Source organism: Pongo pygmaeus, chromosome 19, assembly GCF_028885625.2.
Source record: "Pongo pygmaeus isolate AG05252 chromosome 19, NHGRI_mPonPyg2-v2.0_pri, whole genome shotgun sequence".
Lineage (NCBI taxonomy): Eukaryota > Metazoa > Chordata > Mammalia > Primates > Hominidae > Pongo > Pongo pygmaeus.
The window spans coordinates 4,487,199-4,503,769 of record NC_072392.2 but is presented as its reverse complement, the minus strand read 5'-3'; the positions used below and the strand labels follow the sequence as shown (position 1 = coordinate 4,503,769).

At 44.6% G+C, this 16,571-nt stretch overlaps 1 protein-coding gene across 1 annotated transcript in view; it reads left to right on the top strand.

Moving 5' to 3' along the window:
• The window catches only part of PELP1 (proline, glutamate and leucine rich protein 1), a 33,312-nt gene that overhangs the window by 1,187 nt on the left and 15,554 nt on the right, over nt 1–16,571 (top strand). The window contains exons 2-3 of the mRNA XM_054459333.2: nt 12,006–12,070; nt 12,459–12,564. Of these exons, the coding sequence (XP_054315308.2) occupies nt 12,006–12,070; nt 12,459–12,564 (171 nt within the window). The remainder of the gene's footprint in view (nt 1–12,005; nt 12,071–12,458; nt 12,565–16,571) is intronic.

Genomic DNA, 16,571 nt, shown 5'->3' with positions numbered 1-16,571 from the left:
GGGTCATGCAGAGCGTTTTAGGCCGGGTTAGGAGCCTTTGGACTTCTATGAGAATGGAATCTAATAACCATTCAGTTCTGCAAGCTAGACACTCAAGTAATTCTAAACTCTTTTTCATACACCTCCATAAGCAATCTATCAAGTCCTGTTGATTTTATCCTTTGAGTAGTTTTCAGATCTGTCCACTCTTTTCCATCTTTCTCATTGCCCCCATTCTAGCTTGAACCCCCACCATCTTGTCCAGGTGAAGGCACTGATTCTAAGAAGGCGTATTTCTAGCCCGTAATAGCTGCTCCTTTAACAATCTCCTATCCTCCCTCCTCTCCCACTAAACCTCCCCCAAATTCTACCCATCCTTTAAGACCCATGTACACGAGATCTTCTGTGTCCACCCTTCATTCCCGGGACCTTCCCAGCTCTATGCTACCTTCCAGGAAGATGGTTGTCACAATCTGCTGGGTGGTTCAATAACCTTAGCCCCAGATTTATCGCAGATAACCCTATCTGTTTGTCTTTAACATTACTCTGCATAATTGAGGGTGACAAAACTATATCTGCTATCTTAGCCCAGTATCAGAGGCTGGAGCTGATTATGTATTTTCTCTTCTCTCTAAATTCCCCTCTTCTAATTTATGTGGTTTTCATCAGTCAGTTATATTACAGTGGGGTTTTTTTCTGTTTTCTTTATCTCACAATAGTCCGAGAATTATTATTATTATTATTTTTGAGACAAGGTCTTACTCTGGAGTGCAGTGGCGTGATCTTGGCTCAGTGCAACCTCCATTTCCCAGCCTCAAGGGATCCTCCCTCCTCAGCCTCCAGAGTAGCTGGGACCACAGGCACGCACCACCATGCCCGGCTAATTTTTGTATTTTTGGTAGAGACGGGGTTTTGCCATGTTGCCCAGGCTGGTCTCAAACTCCTGAGCTCAGGCGATTCACTTGCCTTGGCTTCCCAAAGTGCTGGGATTACAGGCACGCGCCACGGTGCCTAGCCCACCAGAAATTTTTTTTTATAAGTATTTGTGAAATGTTCCCTATCCTGCCTATAAATGTGTGATTTATTTCATCATCTCTTTCAGGACTTCCTCTCCTCCCTCAAAGTCAACTACATGAACTTAACGTCCTGCTTATTTTTCTTAAGTGTCTGAAGTCTAGTAGAATTTTGAGTAAAGAAGCTAAAAGCGATGTGGGAAACTAGGGCCGCCCTTTAATATTTCCTGTGCTACATTTTTAGATACATCCTACCTTGAATTTTTTTTCTACTTGTGTCCTTTGAATTGGATCCTCAATACATGGGATTATGTGGAGGGTTTCCTTTCCTTCCCCCAAAGGTTTCATTCAACAAACATTTATTGAGTATCTGTTATGTTTTAGGTACTGTCCCTCGTCTCTAGGTAGATAAATAAGACATGGTCCTTTCCCTCAGAGAATTTCTAGTCTAGTTAAGATGAGAAATGAAAGTCAGCGATAGACCTGGAGCTTGCAAGCAAGGGGGATCCACTGTTTGATCACCTACCTACCAACATGGCCTTTCTGCAGGTACTGCAAGCTCAGTAGTTCCAAAATGGAACGATCCTACCATAGTGCTCCATATCTAGCTTGGAGTATATTATAGCAACAATCTTCTAACGGGTCTCCTTGCCTTCAGTCTTGCCCTCTTTAATCCGTTCCCCACACAGTAGCTGGAGTGAGCTTTCTAAGGTAAAATTCTGATCCTGTTTGCAGCTTTTAAAAATCCTTCAGCCTCTGGGTGTTCTTTCCTCAGAGCCTTTGTACTTACTGTTCTCTTGGAATCCCTCCCTGTGCAGCGCCCCCACCCCGCCCCCAACTCTCATCCTCCTTCCCAGTCTTCTCAATTCTTTGCTTATTTGTCACTGCCTTTGGGATATATTTCTTGGCCACTTATGATTGACTGCTCTTTATCCTACTGTCTGTTTATTTATTTCACATATACTTACAACCTCTCTCCCCTACGCCCAACAAGTCTTTGATTTGTTCTTGTATGTAATTAATAAAACTTATGTAAAATTTCAGACATAAATAATATTTTCACCACCCCACCCTATGCTGCCCCCATCACTCAAATTTAACAGTGAACGTTTGCCAGTGTTATTTCATTCCTCCCATAGCCTGGCTTTTTTTTTTTTTTTAAGTGGAACTTTGCTTTTTCTTTCTTTCTTTTTCTTTTTCTTTTTTTTTTTTTGAGATAGGGTCTTACTCTAACTCAGGCTGGAGTCCAGTGGCCAGATTATGGCTCACTGCAGCCTTGGCCTCAACCTCCCAGGTTCAAGTAATCCTCCCACCTCAGCCTCCCGGGTAGCTGGGACTACAGGTGTGCCACCACCCCTGGCTAATTTAAAAAATTTTTTTGTAGACATGAGGGCTCTATATGTTGTCCAGGCTGGTCTTGAACTCCTGAACTCAAGTGATCCTCCTGCCTTGGCCCCCCAAAATCCTGGGATTACAGAGGTAAACCACCGTGCTCAGCTTGATGGACCATTTTAAAGCAAATCCCAAATGTCATTTATCCTGTATATTCTTTTGAAGGACGGAGACAGCATCTTGTTCTGTTTTCTACGTACGCCTCAGCCTCCTGAGTAACTGGGATTACAGGCGCCTGCCACCATACCCCGCTAATTTTGTATTTTTAGTAGAGACGGAGTTTCACCATGTTGGTCAGGCTGGTCTCGAACTTCCGACCTCAAGTGATCCTCCCCCCTCGACCTCCCAAAGTGCTGAGAATATAGGCGTGAGCCACCACACCCGGCCACTTTTTGTCATATTTTAGAGTGTACTCCTACTTAAATAAAAAAATCTTCTTGCCTCAGCCTCCCAAAATGTTGGGATTACAAGGATGAGCCACTGCACCTGGCCTCTCTTTTTGTTGGATCATTTTCATCAGCATACAGCTCAAAACTTCACCCTCGGCCAGGTGTGGTGGCTCACGCCTGTAATCCCAGCACTTTGGGAGGCCAAGGCGGGTGGATCACAAGGTCAGGAGTTCAAGACCAGCCTGGCCAAGATGGTGAAACCCCGTCTCTATTAAAAAATACAAAAATTAGCCGGGCGCAGTGGCAGGCATCTGTAATCCTGTAATCCCAGCTATTCAGGAGGCTGAGGCAGGAGAATCGCTTGAACTCAGGGGGCAGAGGTTGCAGTGAGCCGAGATTGCGCCTCTGCACTCTAGCCTGGGCGACAGAGTGAAACTCCTTCTCAAAAAAAAAAAAAAAAAAAAAAAAAAAAATCACCCTCTGAGGGCTGGGTGCAGTGACTCACATCTGTAATCCCAGCACTTTGGGAGGCTGAGATGGGTAGATCATTTGAGGCCAGGAGTTCGAGGCCAGCCTGACCAACATGGCAAAACTTCATCTTTACTAAAAATGCAAAAATTAGCTGGGCGTGGTGGTGCATGCCTGTAATCCCAGCTAATCAGGAGGCTGAGGCAGGAGAATTGCTTGAGCCTGGGAGGCAGACATTGCAGTGAGCCGAGATTGCGCCTGTGAACTCTGGCCTGGGCAACAGAGGGAGACTTTGTCTCAAAAAACAAACAAATCACCCTCTAGCTACTGCCTCATTTGCCATTTGTGTACTTCCTTTTATGGCAAAAACTCCTTAAAAGTGTTATCTGTACTTTTTGTCTCTCAATCTTCTTCTTTTAGCATTACTTTGAAATAACTGAAAATTTACAGAAAAGTTGGGACAATATTTGAAAGAATTTCAATATATACCCTTCTCCTAGATTCTCCATTTTTTTTTTTTTTCTTTTTGAGACGGAGTCTCGCTTTGTCACCCAGGCTGGAGTGCAGTGGTGTGATTTTGGCTTACTGCAAGCTCTGCCTCCCGGGTTCACGTCATTCTCCTGCCTCAGCCTCCCAAAGTAGCTGGGACTACAGGTGCCCACCACCATGCCCGGCTATTTTTTTTGTATTTTTGGTGGAGATGGGGTTTCACCGTGTTAGCCAGGACGGTCTCGATCTCCTGACCTCGTGATCTGCCCGCCTCGGCCTCCCAAAGTGCTGGGATTACAGGCGTGAGCCACCGCGCCCAGCCTTTTTTTTTTTTTTTTTTTTTTGAGAAGGAGTCTCAGCTCACTGCAACTTCTGCCTCCCGGATTCAAACGATTCTCCTGCCTCAGCCTCCCAAGTAGCTGGGATTACAGGCCTGCACCACACACCCGGCTAATTTTTATATTTTTAGTAGAGGCGGGATTATGCCATGTTGGCCAGGCTGGTCTTGAACTCTTGACCTCAAGTGATCCACCTGCCTCGGCCTCTCAAAGTGCTGGGATTACAGGCCTGAGCCACCGCACCTGGCTGGATTCTTCAGTTTTTAAATGCATATTTATGTTATTCTGATAATGACAGATCTCCTAAACGATCATTCTGAGAATAACATAAATGCACATTGAAAATTGGAGAATTCTGGGTGAAGAGGATACAGGAATTCTTTCAGATATTTTTTCTGGGTCCATTTAGGAGTAAGTTGCAGATATGATGTCCTTTTACTTTGACATATTTTAGTGTGTATTTTCTTAAAAACAAGGACATTCTCTTACATAACCATACTCTATCATCATGATCAGAGAATTAATATTGGTACAATAAATTATTTAACCTACAGATCTTTTTTAAGTTTTGCCATCAGTTCACCTAAAGGCATCCGTTATAACAACAACAACAACAACAAAATTTCTAGTCCGGGATTTAATGCAGGATCACACGTTGTATTTAGTTGTTTTTGTTGTTTGTTTTGCTTTTTTTTTTTTTTTTTTTTGAGAAAGAATCTCACTCTGTCGCCTAGGCTGGAGTGCAGTGGCCTCATCTTGGCTCGCTGGAACCTCCGCCCCCTGGGTTTAAGTGATTCTCCTGCCTCAGCCTCCCAAGTTGCTGGGATTACAAGCGCCTGCTACCACGCCTGGCTAATTTTTTTTTTTTTTTTAGTAGCGATGGGGTTTCGCCATGTTGGCCAGGCTGGTCTCGAACTCCTGACCTCAGATGATCCACCCGCATTGTCCTCCCGAAGTGCTGGCGTGAGCCACCGCGCCCAGCTTGCTTTTAGTTATAATGTCTCTTTAGTCTTCTTTAATCTGAAATAGTTCTTCAGCCTTTGTCTTATGATCTTGATATTTTTAAAGAGTACAGGATAGTTATTTTGTAGGATGCCCCTCAGATTAGAATCTAATCGTGAGGAAACAGCAGACAAATTAAACTGGAGATTTGTGCGTTTTCAGCAAGAATACTGCAGAAGTCGTCCAGGTGCAGTGGCTCATGCCTGTTATCCCAGCATGAGATTCACAGGCTTAGTGGGAGGCCGAAGTGGGAGGATCACTGAGCGCAGGAGTTCAAGACTAGCTTGGGCAACATGGCAAGACCCCGTCTCTACAAAAAAAAAAAAAAATCCCTGCAGAAATGATGTGTCATTCTTGGTGCATCATATCAGGAGCAAGTATTCTAGGTTAAGCAGGTCTCTGCCAGGTTTCTTCACTGTTATAAAGGTATGATTTTTTTTTTCATTTGTAATTAAATGTCTTGGGGGGAGATAATGTGAATGTCTTAGGTCTTGTCAACCTTTCACCCACTCATTTTAACATCTATGAAAGGTTCTTCCCTGAATGAATTATTACTATGATGTGTGTTCCATTGAACTCATTACATTCAGGCTTTTAGCCTAAATGCTGCCGAAACAACCCTTTGCTGGGTGAAATGGTAACTCTTGAAGATCACTGGTGTCCATCAAGACATTAAGTTCAAAGGTCAATTTGGGTCATCATATTTGACTTATCGGTACCATTTGATACAGTTAATTATACCTTCCTTTTAAAAAACTGTCTTCACTTGACTTCTGGGATATCTCTCCCCTGTCTTTTTGTTTTTGTTTGTTTATTTCACTGAGACAGGGTCTTGCTGTGTTGCCCAGGCTGGAGTGCAGTGGCGCGATCATAGCTCACTGCAGCCTTGATCTTCCAGGCTGAGGCAGTCCTCCCTCCTCAGCCTTCTGGGTAGCTGGGACCACAGGTGTGTGCCCCCACACCCAGCTAATTTGTTTGATTTTTAGTAGAAACAAGGTCTTGCTATATTGCTCAGGCTGGTCTTGAACTCTTGAGCTCAAGCAGTCTTCCCACTTTAGCCTCCTAAAGTACTGGGATTATAGGCGTGAGTCACCCTCCCAGCCCCTCTCCTCTCCTCTCCTCTCCTCTCGATTCTCCTGTTACCACACTGGTTACTCCTTTCCAGTAAAGACTGATCCCTCCTCACCTCTGTGACCTCTGAAGGTTTGAGTGCCTACAACCCAGGCCTTGCACTGTTTCTCTTCTCTCTTTACTCTTATTCCCTTGGTGAACTGATCCAGTCTCAAGGCCAACAACTCCTGAGTTTACATCTCCAGCCAGAAGTTCTCATCACACTTGTCTATCCAGTGCCTATTTGGCATCTCCATTTTCATGTTAAATACACATCACAGATTGAACAGATCTGAAACTGAACTCCCGATTGTCACCCCAAAACCTGCTCCTCCTGCATTAGTTCCCTTCTCGGTGAGTGGCAGCTTCATCTTTCCAGTTGTTCAGCAAAAAACCTTGGCGTTATCTTGGACCCTTCTTTTTATTTTCCACCCATATCCAATTTGATGGCACATCCCGTTGGCTCTACCTTCACAATACTTCCTGATTTTGACTGGTTTGTATCTCCACAGTTACCACATTCTTCAAGCTGCATCATCATTTGTCTGGAATGTTACAGTAACCTTCTACCTCATCTGCTTGCTTCTGCCTTCTCAACAAGACAACACAAATGCTGTTGATTAAAAAAAAACAAAAAACAAAAAGCAAACCAGAAGTCAGATATTGTCACTCCTCTGTGCAATTTCTCTCTCCCCCTAGTGGCTTTTATCTTATTCGGGGTGAAAGTCGGTAATCACCTATATGGCTCTGCACAGTCTGGCCCCACTCCCTTAACCTTCATCATTGATTACTCCTCTCCACCTTGCTCACTTTTCTCCATCAACAGTTGTCTCCTTGTTGTTCTTTGGAAATACGAAGTATTCTCTCATCTCACAGTCTTCGCTCTTTTTATTTTTCTTTTTTGGGACAGGATCTTGCTTTGCCGTTCAGGCTGGAGTGTAGTGGTGGCGATCGTGGCTCACTGCAGTCTTGACTTCCCAGGGTCAAGCAGCCCTCCCACCTTAGCCTCCCAAGTAGCTGTGACCACAGGTGCCCTCCACCATGTTCAGCTAATTTTTAAAAATTCTTTGTGGAGATGGGGGTCTCCCTCGGTTGCACAGGCTGATCTTGACCTCCTGGGCTCAAGCAATCCTCCTGCCTTGGCCTCCCAGTGTTAGGATTACAGTCATGAGCCCCTTGCCCAGCCTCTTTTTTTTTCTTTTCCTGGAACACTCTTTTTTTATGGTTATCAGTATGCCTTTTTATAAAAACAGCTTCATGGGGGGCGGTCACGGTGGTTCACTCCTGTAATCCCAGCGCTTTCGGAGGCCAAGGCAGGCAGATCACCTGAGGTCAGGAGTTGGAGACCAGCCTGACCAATATGGCAAAACCACACCACCACGTCTGGCTAATTTTTGTATTTTTAGTAGATTTTTAGATTTTTAGTTTCACCGCATTGGCCAGGCTGTTCTCAAACTCCTAACCTCAAGTGATCCGCCCACCTTGGCCTCCCCAAGTGCTGGGATTACAGGTGTGAATCACTGCCCCCAGCCAGATTTTTTTTTTTTTTTTTTTTTTTTAAGAGAGAGAGTCTCACTCTTTTGCCCAGGCTGGAGTATAGTAGTGTGTTCATAGCTCACTGCAGCCTTGAACGCCTGGATTCAAGCGATCCTTCTGCCTCAGCCTCCCAAGTAGCTGGGACTGCAGGTGCATGCCATTGCACCTGCCTAATTTTTAAAAAATTTTTGTAGAGGTGGGGTCTCTCTGTTGCCCAGGCTGGTCTGGAACTCCTGGCCTCAAGTGATTTGCCTGCCTTGGTTTCCCAGAATTTTGGGGTTACAGGCCACCATGCCTGGCCAAAACAGCTTTATTGAGATATAATTCACAACCCATACAATTTAGCCATTTTATTTATTTATTTATTTATTTTTTCCAGACAGAGTCTCACTCTGTTGCCCAGGCTGGAGTGCGGTAGTGTGATCTTGGCTCACCGCAACCTCTGCCTCCCGGGTTCAAGCGATACTCCTGCCTCAGCCTCCCTAGTAGTTGGGATTATGGGCGCCTGCCACCATGTCCGGCTAATTTTTGTATTTTTTAGTAGAGACGGGTTTTCATCATGTTGGCCAGGCTGGTCTCAAACTCCTGACCTCGTGATCCACCTGCCTCGGCTCCCCAAAGTGCTGGGATTACAAGCGTGAGCCACGGTGCCTGGCCTTTTATTTTTTTCGAAATGGAGTCTCGCATTATCGCCCAGGCTGGAGTACAGTGGCGCAATCTTGGCAAACTGCAATTTCTGCATCCTGGGTTCAAGCGATTCTCCCGGGTTCAAGTGATTCTCCTGGGTTCAAGCGATTCTCCCGAGTTCAAGCGATTCTCCTGCCTTAGCCTTCTGAGTAGCTGGGATTACAGGCACCCACCACCAAACAAAATTAGGCCTGGCTAATTTTGTATTTTTAGTAGAGCCGGGGTTTCACCATGTTGGCCAGGCTGGTCTTGAACTCCTGACCTCATGAGTCATGAGTCATGTAATGCCCGCAAAGTGCTGGCATTACAGGCGTAAGCCACCGTGCCCGGCCCATTTTATTTTTATTTTATTTTATTTTATTTTTTTGAGGTGGAGTCTCATTCTGTCACCCAGGCTGGAGTGCAGTGGCACGATCTTGGCTCACTGCGACCTCTGCCTCCCGTTCTCAAGTGGTTCTCCTGCCTCAACCTTTGGAGTAGCTGGGATTACAGGCACCTGCCACCACGCCTGGCTGATTTTTTTTTTTTTTTTTTTTTTGTATTTTTGATAGAGATGGCATTTCACCATGTTGGCCAGGCTGGTCTCAAACCCCTGACCTCAGGTGGTCTGCCCACCTTGGCCTCCCAAAGTACTGGGATTATAGATATGAGCCACTGTTCCTGGCCACAGTTCACTCACTTAGAGTATGCAATTCCGTGGATTTAGTATATTTGCAGAGTTGTGCAGTCATTGCTGTGCTCAGTTTTGGAACATTTTCATCACTCCATAAAGGAATTCTGTACCCACTTACAGTCATTCCCATTGCCCACCAAGCCCTCCCTGGCTGCCTCCAGCTTTAGGCAAACACTAATCTACTTTTTTTCTTTAGAGATTTCCCTATTCTGGCCATTTGATAGAAATGAATTGTATAATATGTAGCATTTGGGTTTGGCTTCTTTCACTTAGCAGTCAGTTTTCAAGGTTCATCCACGTATCAAGACTTTATTACTCTTTTCTGTTTTGCTATGTTGGGTCTGGCTGTGTTGCCTAGGCTGGATTCAAACTCTTAGGATTAGTCAAGTGATTCTTATGCCTCAGCCTCCCAAGTAGCTGGGACTACAGGCGGGTGCCATTGTGCCCGGCTAAAACTTCATTCCTATTTATGGCCTTTTATCCAATAGTCCCCTCTTATCTGTGCTTTCCCTTTCCATGGTTTTACTTACCTGTGGTCAACCATGGTCTGAAAGTATTAGCTGGAAAATTCCAGAAATAAGTAATTCGTAAGTTTTAAATTACCTGCCATTCTGAGCAGCGTGATGGACTCTCGAGCAGTTCTGCTTCATCTTACCTGGGATGTGAATCGGACATGAATCATCCTTTTGTCCAGTGTATCCATGTTGCACACGCTCCCTGCCTGAGGGTCACTTCGTAACCATCTCGGTGATCAGATCCACTGTGGCGGTATTTGCAGTGCTCGTGTTCAAGTCACCTTTATTTTACTTCATAGTGGCCCAAAGCATAAGAGTAGAGATGCTGGTATGTTATTACAGTTGCTGTACTTTATTATTAGTGGTGGTTAATCTCTTACTGTGCCTAACTGATGAAATCTTTCATAGGCTCATATGTATAGGAAAAAAAATAGTTTATGTAGGGTTTGGTAGTATCCGAAGTTTCTGAGGTTTCAGGCACCTGCCTGGGGTTTTGGAAGCACCCCCTGCAGATAAGGGGGAGCTGCTGCACTACATTTGATCTGTTCACCAATGGGTGGACGTTTGGGTTGTTTTCCCTTTTTGGTTATTATGAATGATGCTGCTGTGAATGTCCATGTACAAGTTATTGTGAGGATGTAGGTTTTCATTTCTGTTGGGTATATACGTTAGGGTGGAAGGGCTGGGTCATGTGTTCACTCTATGTATAACTTTTTGAGGAACTGCCAGATTGCTTTCCAAAGTGGCTGCACCATTTTATATTTGTGGTAAATGTATGAGAGTGTCAATACATCTTATTCTCACTTTCCTTTAGGTCTCTGCTAAATGGCTTTTTTTTTTTTTTTTGAGGTGGAGTTTTGCTCTTGTTGCCCAGGCTGGAGTGCAATGGTGTGATCTCAGCTCACTGCAACCTCTGCCTCCCGGGTTCAAGCGAGTCTCCTGCTTCAGCCTCCCGAGTAGCTGGGATGACAGGCGCGTGTCACCATAACTAGCTAATTTTTGTATTTTTAGTAGAGACGGGGTTTCACCATGTTGGCCAGGCTGGTCTCGAACTCCTGACCTCAGGTGACCCACCTGCCTTGGCATCCCAAAGTGCTGGGATTACAGGCGTGAGCTACCACGCCTGGTCTAAATGGCTTTTTGGAGATGCTTTTTGTACCTACTCTCCTACATAAAATCCTGTCTCCTTTGCCTACTCTGGGCACTTCTTTGCTTCCTTACTCTGCTTTATTTTTCCTTGGAGTTCTTAGCACCCTCTGATATACTATGTATTTACTTTGTCAGTTGTTTATTTTCTGTCTTCTCTAACTAGAAAATAAGCACCTGGCACCTAAAACAAGGTCTCACATGAAGTATATATCAAGTAAATATTTTCTTTTTTTTTTTTTTGAGACAGAGTCTCTCTGTTGCCCAGGCTGGAGTGCAGTGGTGCGATCTCGGCTCACTGCAAACTCCGTCTCCTGGGTTCACGTCATTCTCCTGCCTCAGCCTCCCAAGTAGCTGGGACTACAGGCGCCCGTCACCACGCCCAGCTAATTTTTTGTATTTTAGTAGAGAAGAGGTTTCACCATGTTAGCCAGGATGGTCTCGATCTCCTGACCTCGTGATCCGCCCGCCTTGGCCTCCCAAAGTGCTGGGATTCCAGGCGTGAGCCACCGCTCCCGGCCATGTCAAGTAAATATTTATTGAACAAATGAATAAACATTTCCCTCCACAAAAGGGAGAGACCTTATTAATTTTATTCAGCTCTGTATTCCTTCATCTAACCTCATGCATAGTGTGTGTGTTGGAAGAAGGAGTGATGCACGCCGTTAGGGAGACGCGGGTGCTGTGAGAGGAGGCTGGCCATTTGGGGCATGGAGAGGTTACCTGGGGGGCTGATGAGGAAACATCTTTCGTGGGCTTCCAGAATGTGAGAGAAGGGGAGAACTGGAAGGAGGATTCTGGTTGACTCGGTCTATGTTGGCATTTTTACAGCTGTAAGGAAGCCAGGAATAGGAGAAGGAGGATTTGTTTGAGGGTGAAGGAAGGATAATGGATGAGTTCAGTGTCCATTCAGCAAGCATTTATGGATGTCTCCTATTAGGTGCTGTCCAGACATATAGAGGTGAAGCAGACCCATCTTTGAAGTCTGGTAGTGGGATTGGTTGGGCTGTCCTCTGTTTGGCACTACTTGGGTGGGGCATGGGGGGAAGGATCAGGCAAAATATAATTCGAGGAAAGGCCGGGAAACAGCCTTTCCCACTGGAAAAAAGGGGAAAAGCTCAAGGCTTCTAGTGGGATGGCCTTTTGTCCTCAGAGGAGGTGCGACTTCAGAAAGGCTTCATAGGTGCTGGGACAGAGAAGGGCTTGAAGAATCTTCTGCATTTTTAACATCCCGTTTGTGACTCGTTTCCCTGTTTTCTTTCTTCTAGAACCTTTCAGCTCTTGGGGCATTGGTGAGTCTCAGTAATGCACGTCTCAGTTCCATCAAAACTCGGTAAGTCTTTGGCCCTTTTTTTTCTCCAGGGGCATGTTCCCTTAGGAAGTGGGCATATGTACATCTTGCCTTTCATTGTTACCATCCCCAGGATTCAAGACCTCTCTCTATTCCCAAGAGTGTGGAGAGTTACATTCCTTTTGTGAGCTCACTTGATTTCAACCCTACCTTTTCCAGCTCCCAGTTGTCCTATTCCCCCCTGGGATTACCTCTGCTCCCTTCTTTCTTTGCTTCTTCCACCTTATTCCAAGTATTTCAGGAGCTGGAAACCACAGGGGATCTGGGGGTGAAGTCTTGCTATAGCCTAGTGAGAATAAAAGAGCAGTCAGTCACTTTCTCTGAAGTCTAGCCTCCGCCCACTTATCATGACTCTCTTCTTTCTTTGAAGGTTCGAGGGCCTGTGTCTGCTGTCCCTGCTGGTAGGGGAGAGCCCCACAGAGCTATTCCAGCAGCACTGTGTGTCTTGGCTTCGGAGCATTCAGCAGGTGTTACAGGTGAGGATTCAGCTGCTGCCCTACTTCCTCCTCCTCCCCCACCTTATTCCCCATCTTGGATGTGGCATGTTCTTTTCAACTTGGACATGTAGTTCTGAGGACAGAATAATTGGAAACAATTCCCTGATAGTGGGAGGATAAGCTTCAAATAGAAACTTTTTTTTTTTGAGATGGAGTCTCGCTTTGTCACCCAGGCTGGAGGGCAGTGGCATGATCTTGGCTCACTGCAACCTCTGCCTCCTGGGTTCAAATGATTCTCCTGCCTCAACCTCCTGAGTAGCTGGGATTACAGGCCTCTGCCACCACGCCTGGCTAATTTTTGTATTTTTAGTAGAGACGAGGTTTTAACATGTTGGCCAGGCTGGTCTCAAATGCCTGACTTCAAGTGATCCGCCTGCCTCAGCCTCCCAAAGTGCTGGGATTACAGGTGTGAGCCACTGCGCCCAGCCTATATATATATTTTTATTTTAGTAGTTTTGGGGAATAGGTGGTGTTTGGTTACATGGATAATTTCTTTAGTGGTGATTTCTGAGATTTTGGTGCACCCATCAACCGAGCAGTGTACATTGTACTCAATATGTAGTTTTTTATCCCTCACCCATCTGTCACCCTTCCGCCCAAGTCCTCAGAGTTCATTATATCATTTTTATGCCTTTGCGTCCTCATAGCTTAACTCCCAGTTGTAAGTGAGAACATACGATGTTTGGTTTTTCATTCTCGAGTTACTTCACTTAGATTAATGGTCACCAACGCCATCCAGGTTGCTGCGAATGCCATTATTTTGTTCCTTTTTATGGCTGAGTAGTATTCCATGGTATATATACACCACATTTTCTGTCTATCTATTTATCTATCTATCTATCTACCCACCTACCTACCTACCTACCTACCTACCTACCTACCTACCTCTGAGACCGAATTTTGCTCTGTTGCCCAGGCTAGAGTGCAGTGGCACGATCTCAGCTCACTGCAACCTCTGCCTCCCGGGTTCAAACAATTCTCTTGCCTCAGCCTCCTGAGTAGCTAGGATTACAAGCGTGCGCCACCACGCCTGGCTAATTTTTTAAATTTTAGTAGAGACGGGGTTTCACCATGTTGGCTAGGCTGGTCTCGAACTCCTGACCTTGTGATCTGCCTGCCTTGGCCTCCCAAAGTGCTGGGATTACAGGCATGAGCTGCCACTCCTGGCCTACACCACATTTTCTTTATCCACTTGTTGGTTGATAGGTGTTTAGGCTGGTTCCCTATTTTTGCAGTTGTGAATTGTGCTGCTATAAAATATTGTGCGCAAGGGTCTTTTTCATATAATGGCATCTTTTCCTCTGTGTAGATGTCCAGTAGTGGGATTGCTGGATCAAATGGTAGTGATGTTTCATGTTTGCTGGCCATTTGTGTATCTTCTTTTGAGAATTGACTATTCATGTCCTTAGCTTACTTTTTGATGTGATTATTTGTTTTTTTCTGGCTGATTTGTTTGAATTCTTTGTAAATTCTGGTTGTTAGTTCTTTGTCAGATGCATAGTTTGTGAAGATTTTCTCCCGCTTTGTGGGTTGTTTACTGATTATTTGTTTTGCTGTGCAGAGGCTTTTTAGTTAAGTCCCATCTATTTATCTTTGTTTTTGTTGCTTTTGGGTTCTTGGTCATGAACTCTTTGCCTGAGCCAGTGTCTAGAAGGATTTTTCTGATGTTATCTTCTAGAATTGTTATGGTTTCAGGTCTTAGATTTAAATCCTTGATCCGTCTTGAGCTGATTTTTGTGTAAGGTGAGAGAAGAGGATCCAGTTTCATTCTTCTACATGTGGCTTGCCAATTATCCCAGAACCATTTGTTGAAAAGGGTGTCCTTTCCCCACTTGTTTTTGTTTGCTTTGTTGAAGATCAGTTGGGTGTAAGTATTTGGCTTTATATCTGGGTTCTCGCTTCTGTTCCATTGGTCTATGTGCCTATTTTTATATCAGTATCATGCTGTTTTGGTAACTGTAGCCTTGTAGTATATTTTGAAGTCAGGTAATGTGATGCGTCCAGATTTGTTCTTTTTGCTTAGCCTTGCTTTGGCTTTGTGGGATCTTTTTTGGTTCCATATGAATTTTTGCATTGTTTTTTCTAGTTCTATGAAGAATGATGGTGGTATTTTGGTGGGAATTGCATTGAATTTGTAGATTGCTTTTGGCAGTATGGCCATTTTCACAATATTGATTCTACCTATCCATGAGCATGGATGTGTTTCCATTTGTTTGTGTCGTCTGTGATTTCTTTCAGCAGTGTTTTGTAGTTTTTCCTTATAGAGGTCTTTCATCTTTCATCTCCTTGGTTAGGTGTATTCCTAAGTATTTTATTTTATTTTTTGCTACTGTTGTAAAAGTGGCTGAGTTCTTGATTTTATTCTCAGCTTGGTTGCTGATGGTGTATAGCAGTGCTGCTGATGTGTATACATTGATTTTGTATCCTGCAACTTTACTGGCTTCATTTATTAGATCTAGGAGCTTTCTGGATGAGTCTTTAGGGTTTTCTACGTATATGATCATATCACTGGTGAATAGCGACAGTTTGACTTCCCCTTACCGATTTAGATGTCCTTTATTTCTTCCTTTCTTCCTTTTTTTTTTTTTTTTTTCTTTTAGATGGAGCCTCTCATTCTGTTGCCCAGGCTGTAGTGCAGTGGCGCAGTCTTGGCTCACTGCAACCTCTGCCTCCTGGGTTCAAGCAATTCTTCTGCCTCAGCCTCCCAGGTAGCCGGGATTACAGGTGCCTGCCACCCCGCCCGGCTAATTTTTGTATTTTTAGTAAAGATAGGGTTTCGCCATGTTGGCCAGGCTGGTCTCGAACTCCTGACCTCAAGTGATCTGACTGCCTCGGCCTCCCTGAGTGCTAGGGTTACAGGTGTGAGCCACTGTGCCTGGCCTAGATGCCCTTTATTTCTTTCTCTTGTCTGATTGCTCTGGCTAGGACTTCCAGTGCTATGTTGAATAGAAGTGGTGAAAGTGGGCATCCTTGTCTTGTTCCAGTTCTCAAGGGGAATGCTTTCAACTTTTTCCTGTTCAGTATAAGGTTGGTTGTGCGTTTGTCATACTTTGTTGCTCTTTTAACGTTTTAATTTTTTCCCCTACTTTTACATCCTTTGATAACATCTCCACTTAGTTATTTAACAAGCATTTTCTGAGCACATATAGCAGGCAGTGTACCAAGCTCTTGGGAGACAGTGAGATGTACATGGGCCCTGCTTTCTTGGTGCTCAGAGTCTAGCACTTTTTCTATGAAGTAAATGTTTACAAATAGGAAATGTTTATGCTTTGTGAAGCACATATAGTTTCTATTGTATATTGTTTATTTTCCAATCCTTTAAAATGTAAAAGCCATTCTTAGTTTGTGGGCCATGCAAAAACAGGCACCCATAGACCATCATTTACTGATTCCTGTTCTAGTTGAAGATACTTTTTTTTTTGAGATGGAGTCTTGTGTCGCCTAGGCTGGAGTGCAGTGGCATGATCTTGGCTCACTGCAACCTCCGCCTCCCAGGTTCCAGTGATTCTCCTGCCTCAGCCTCCCAAGTAGCTAGGACTACAGGCTCCCACCACCACACTTGGCTAATTTTTTGTAGTTTTAGTAGAGATGGGGTTTCACTGTGTTAGTCAGGATGATCTCGATCTCCTGACCTCGTGATCCGCCCGCCTCGGCCTCCCAAAGTGCTTGGATTACAGGCGTGAGCCACCACGCCCAGCGAAGATACTTCAATTGAATAATTATATAAATGAATGTGAAGTGATAAACCGAGGTAGGTGCTGTGGAGGTAAAGACTATAGTTCTCAGAAAACATGTAACAGGAGAATCTGACTTCAGCTGGGGTGGTATGGGTAGTTGTGATCAGGGCCAGCAGTCCAGGGAGAGCTTTTCTGAACTGATCAATAGGAGTTAATTGGGTTAAGAGAGTGTTCTAATGTGCCAAAGCTGTGAGAGAAGAGGAGCGTGGCCTGCTTGAAGAATTCCAGCATGTGGCTAGAATTGATGAG